The 6,000-nt window shown below is 39.5% G+C and overlaps 1 protein-coding gene across 1 annotated transcript in view; it reads right to left on the bottom strand.

Moving 5' to 3' along the window:
- RGN (regucalcin) overlaps positions 1–5,751 on the bottom strand; it is a 42,067-nt gene extending 36,316 nt beyond the window's left edge. Inside the window, exons 1-3 of the mRNA XM_081328100.1 lie at positions 5,497–5,751; positions 2,859–3,033; positions 2,409–2,591 (exon numbers count right to left, since the gene is read on the bottom strand). Coding sequence (XP_081184226.1) covers positions 2,409–2,591; positions 2,859–3,021 — 346 coding nt within the window. The 5' untranslated portion in view covers positions 3,022–3,033; positions 5,497–5,751. The remainder of the gene's footprint in view (positions 1–2,408; positions 2,592–2,858; positions 3,034–5,496) is intronic.
- Positions 5,752–6,000: the final 249 nt, after the last annotated feature.

Consider the following 6,000-nt stretch of genomic DNA (forward strand, 5'->3'; position numbering starts at 1 on the left):
GAGACAGAGGAATATAAGCAACAACTATCCAAAGAACTGACAACTTTAAAAGTACAAGAAACTATCACTATGGCAAATAACCTTAAGGACCAACAGCATACTATCGGACAACGTAATGTGCAAGATAGTGATGCTAACATAGAGGACGTGGAAGATCAGCAAAGACACTTTCCTGAAAGCCTGGATAGCCAAGCATTAATTACAAAATTGGATAAGACTCTTTACTTAAAGCAGATGAACCCAGATGGAAGAGGAATCCAGACCGAACTGAAGATAAAGTTTTTAGAGCAAATACAGAGACTAGAACTAACAGGGCAACAACATAATGATTAGAAATGGTTTGGTTTTTGTGGACCACTGATGGCTAGATGGCCTCCTTTGATTCAAATAATATGTATTGGAGTGAAGGGAGATCTATCTGGCAATTCAAAGGCCTTGGTCTGGAAACCTGACTGGCAAAAAAAAGCCAGAGTTAGATTTAAAAAGTGAGTTCTTAGAGAACCATTAAAGGATATCCTTTTAGTAATCAGTGATCTATCAGGATCTAAAATAGAAAATGTTTATGAGATAGAACTAGAATGTGTTTATGTATCTATTAGGCTTATTTTAGACATTATAATTTGTGCACTGACATAATGAAAATTTGGTTTATAGATCCCACGTTTGATGTTAAAAGACGTTTGATTATTCTATCTAAAAATTAAGAATTAGCTAAAATTTAAAACAGAATCTGGTTGTGTATAAATAGTTGTAGACTGATAAACATAGGCTGTGGTCCTGTCAGTAACGTGTGATGTATTAGGATGTGAAATAGACAATGTTTATTAGGTAGAACATAGCTACTCAGACACTGTGTACAAGTTAGATGCTATAGTTTTTGCTGTAATGAAATAAGGGAAATTTGGGTTGTGAATATTATTTGGGATGTTAAAGGCTAAGTTTGAATAATATAATTAAAATTAAAATTAGGTAAGCTTTAATAACAGGACATAGATATATCCCAAAGAAATTGAATTGACAAATTTTTCAACTGACCATGCTATCTCTAGAAATTTATTAGTTTAAACTGGTTGTATGAATTGTTAAGGGAAATTGAGAAGGATGTTTTGATAATGTAACCTGAATTATGTACTGAAAACTCTGTTACTGAATCTCTGATTACCCAGTCATCATGATGCTTTCTAAATACGTAGATTTTAACTGAAAAATGAAGAAAACTTGTTTTAAAATAATAATTAGCTACTAGTTCTGCCGAAGTGGTATGAACCGGCTGAATCCCGTCACTGGCCAGGGGTGACATGATAGCAGTATTCCAGTATTTGAGGGGTTTCCACAAAGAAGAGGGGGTCAACTTATTTTCCAAAGCACCAGAAGGCAAGACAAGAAACAATGGATGGAAAGTAATCAAGGAGAGAAGCAACATGGAATTAAGGAGAAACTTCCTAAAAGTAAGGACAATTAACCAGTGAAACGGATGCCTTCAGAAGTTGTAGGGGCTTTATCACTAGAGGTTTTTAAGAAAAGACTGGACAGTCACCTATCTGAAATGATATAGGGTATTCTACTTGAGCCAACGGTTGGAACAGAAACCTCCAAGGTCCCTTCCATCTATATTCTGATTGATTGGATTGGATAAACTATAGGATTTAAACCAGGGTAAGGGGGGGAGAATAGAAGATGGGTTTGTTATGCAGAAGTAGATTACATGTGAAACAAATTACAAGTACCTTGTAAATTAACAATTTAATACCTAAAAAAATATTGCTTGTTGAAATTTTCTGTGTTGATAGAAATAGTCCCTGGTTAAGTTTGAGAAAAAATGTACTGGGAAGATTTTAAAATTAAAACAATTGATTCCAAAATTAAAATACAAACTATCCCAGTTAAAAATAGGTTTTTATGGAGAAAAGAAAAATGTACACATATCCAGCACTTGGAACTCAGTAGGCAGATAGGATCATGTGCACACACCACAGCAAGTTACTATAATAGGGGCAGAACTGATACATATCCTGATCATCAGTGTGATGGTTAATGAAATTTGCAGCAAACCACAGTGACACCAAAAGGATGTCCCACAATGACATTATCCTAAAAATGTTACCATTATATGATGAGTCTTATACTGTGATACAAGTACATAAGCCACAGCATTTGATTTAGAGATTGTCATACATTCTTCATCATTTGCCAAGTCCATTCCTCAAATAATATGTATGATTAATGCTATGGAAGTGTAAATGTAGGACCTCATTTTCTCCTCAGCAACTCAGCCCTGCCTATGGAAGCAGCAGCAGAGATCAAGGTTCTACTGAATGGAACTAGAAACTACCATCTTACAAAAGATACAATTTCTTGAGGAGAAAAAAATTAATAATTTTTTATAGATTGAATTAAGACCTAGTTACCTGCAACTAGTCTTCCTGCAGGATCCACTTTCCCATCATTGAATCGGTTGTTGGGTTTATTCTTCTCCACACCAGTAATGGTGGTAACAGACTTTTTTTCCCAGTCCAGAGCTGCAAACTGGGTTCCCCGTGTAATAATGTAGCCACCAGATTTACGAAGTGATACAGTGCTCACTGGGGCATCTGGAAACCACATTAAAGGGATTAGGAGGAAAGAAGAAATGGTAGTAACAAAAAATAACTGTACACCTAACAATTTTGCTAACTTTCCTTTGAAAGTTGTCATGTAGTGTTTCACAACAGCCAGCCTGATCCACCACCCACGACACCATGCTGGTTTTTAGTGGTATTCAACTATTAACATGCTTCTATCACTTAAGCTTTAGAACATTAGATGTTCAAGAATAAAGGGAAACATTTAGCTTATTAAAATGAAACTGTTTTACTTACCCACAGAAATACTTTCCACTTCTTTAGTGAGAGAATGCCACCTATAGACCTTTTGGTTGGTTATGTCTACAAAAAGAAGGGAATTGTCTTTTTCCTCCCACAAAGGCGATTCTCCAATCTCGCAGTTAACTGGCACAACACATTCAACTTTGACAGATGACATTGTGTCTTGTTTCTCCAAAAGCAATCAAGGAATAAACACAAATGTTACCTGAAATTGGCCAAAACTGGATATCCTTATAGACTTCAATAGAAGCTAATTATAGACCTTTGGTTGTTCAGTTCAATCATTAATCTGATGGTTTAGTACAATTCAAAAGGTTTACCCAATCAGTTGCCTCTGCTTTACCCTGACTTCCAAAATCTCCCCAAACTTAAAGCAGCTGGTATTGCTAATCTTTAATGGCAGCTATTATCTTCACAGTTAAACATTGCCAAGTTCCTGCTGAATATGGGTTTTTTTGTGCTTATGTGTGGGTCTGCAAATACTAAGTAGGTCAAACTTCAAAAGTTCTTTGGTCAGCATTCTTTTCAAAATGCTTGCTTGCTACAGAGAAGAGAGAGAAAAAGAAAGTATTGTATATTGCTATGACGTTAGTTCAGTAGAAATGTTCTGTGCAAATGCATGAAAAATAACTTGAAAGAGACAGCAGATGTTACACCTGAAAAAATGGCCACTGGTACTGCTAATGTATAATACTACTAGCTATATGATTTCATTAAGCTCAATGTGCTTTCTCAATAACATTTTGGCATAGAAAAATTGCAGGTAAAAACTTTACCGTGCCAAGCATATGTGAAAGTAGCTATTGGCAAAAAAAACACTGAGCCAGGTTTTTGCAGATTCAAAGGGCAAAATACTATTCTGAGTACACTGGAGTACACATGTAGTGTCTTACAGGGACCACCTAAACCAGTGTTTCTCAACCTTGGGAACGTTAAGCTTTGCAGAATTCCCCAGAGAGCATGGGGAATTTTGGGAGTTGAAGTCCACACCACTCCAAGTTCCCAAGGTTGAGAAACACTGACCTAAACCCAAATGTGTCTTTTACTGGGGTCATATCAATTGTTGTGGCCAGTCAAGGATGCTCAGGGAAAGTACAGCTAAAATGCGCTTTATTTTGGCCCTCTGTACAGACCTATTATAGGGTGGCTCAGTGGGTTAGGATGCTCAGCTTGTCGATCAGAAGGTCAGCAGTTTGGCAGGTCGAATCCCGAGTGCCGCGTAGCAGAGTGAGCGCCTGTTACTTGTCCCAGCTTCTGCCAACCTAGCAGTTTGAAAGCACGTAAAAATGCAAGTAGAAAAATAGGGACCACTATGGTGGGAAGGTAACAGCGTTCCGTGCGCCTTTGGCATCTAGTCATGCCAGCCACATGACCACAGAGATGTCCTCGGACAAGCGCTGGCTCTTCGGCTTTGAAATGGAGATGAGCACCGGCCCCTAGAGTCAGAAACGACTAGCACGCATGTGCAGGGGAACCTTTACCTTTACCGACGTATTAGCCAATTACAGTGTTGTTCAGTGTGTCCCGAAATCCTGATCTATGGATCAGGTTATGGTTCAGACAGTCATGCAGTCACAGAACCTAGAACTCAATAAGATATGACTATGACTAGATGTAATGCAAACATGAGAGACACTCTGGTGTAGGGATTAAGGCACCATGCTAAAAAGCAGGAGACCATGATTTCTAGTACCGTATTAGGCACAAAACCAGCTGGGTGACCTTGATCCAGTCACTTTCTCTCCGTCCTAGGAAGAAGCCAACAGCAAACCACTCCTAAAAATAAAACTGCATGAGTCCTTGCAGAGTCTAAAAAACAGGAAGAAAAAAAATATAGAGACAGGAAATCCCAATTCTACTTGAATTATGGGAAACAGGATATATGAGCGTTCAAATAAAAACCAGGATTGTTTTCCATGGCTACTAAAAATTAAACCCATCGGTTCGGGTTACCCTATCGCGCTGAAGTCCGAACGATCAGTAATAGCAAAGAGGTACTTAAAACACGGGGCTTTTCTTGCCCAGCGATGGTAGCCAGACAATCCGCTCCGGCTGCAGAGAAAACGTGGAGCCCAAACATTACAAATAAACATGTACATTGGATTACGTCTACCCTTTAGCCGCTCCAGGGAATTAGGAAGTGTTATAAATTTACTTATTTCTCTGCACTGCGGTGAATGCTCGTGTTGATGCTTGCCGATTGCACAGGCATCGAGAGCGCGATAAAAAAAAATCTCTTCGCGCTGCAAAAAGAGCACTTCCCCGAAGTGATGGGGGCAAAATGCTGCCTTCTTTAATCTGAAGATTTCATTCTCCGTGAGTGGGAAGCCACACAAATCCCTGTCACTCTTTTCACTAGCGACAAATACAAGTACGAAGATCCTCCCAGCTCAATTTTGGAGAGAAAAAGGATTTTAAGTAACATTGAGGATAGGACGCCGGTCCTATCCCCAATCAATCTCCAGCCTAAATCTATACGTGAAAAGAAAGCCTTGAAGCCCCTTCCTTCCCGGGATCCCGGAAAGTAGGAAGGCCTGCTCTTCTCCCGGCCGACGTCACAGATGGCCTACGAGGAAGCGCAAAGAGTGGGCGCCACCTTAGTTCCGTGCTGCCCGGGCCTTCCGTGACTTACCCGCGACGGGGCTGCAGCGGTGACGAAACTCCTGATAATCTCCGAGGACAGCAACTGGAAAAGGCCCGACCTGCTCTCCTTTGTAGGCGTTGTTGAGTTATTCTTGTTGCAACGATGCCCGGGAAAAATACCAATTTCTGGCGCCGCTATTTCAACTTTGGAAGTTATTAATTCTTACACCAAGGAAGAAGTGACTCTGCTAAGTGCATCAAACTGTGAAGAAAGTAGAACCCGCCGTTTGCAATCTCTGTCCCTATCCCTTTTTTCACTAGCGAAGTGCGAAATATGAAGAGCGTCCCTGCTCAGTTTTGGGGAGTAAGCGAATTTGAAGCAACATGAGAATGAGACGCTGATCCTATGCCCATCAGTCTCCAGGCTAGTTATAACTGATAGGCAAGCACATGATTAAAAATACCGGTTTGACAACAAAATTACTTTCCCCTTCTTAATTATACTCCTTAATTATCTTAATTAGTTTCCCCTTTTAATTATATTATACTATAT

Source organism: Vipera berus (genome assembly GCF_964194415.1).
Source record: "Vipera berus genome assembly, chromosome: 4".
NCBI lineage: Eukaryota > Metazoa > Chordata > Lepidosauria > Squamata > Viperidae > Vipera > Vipera berus.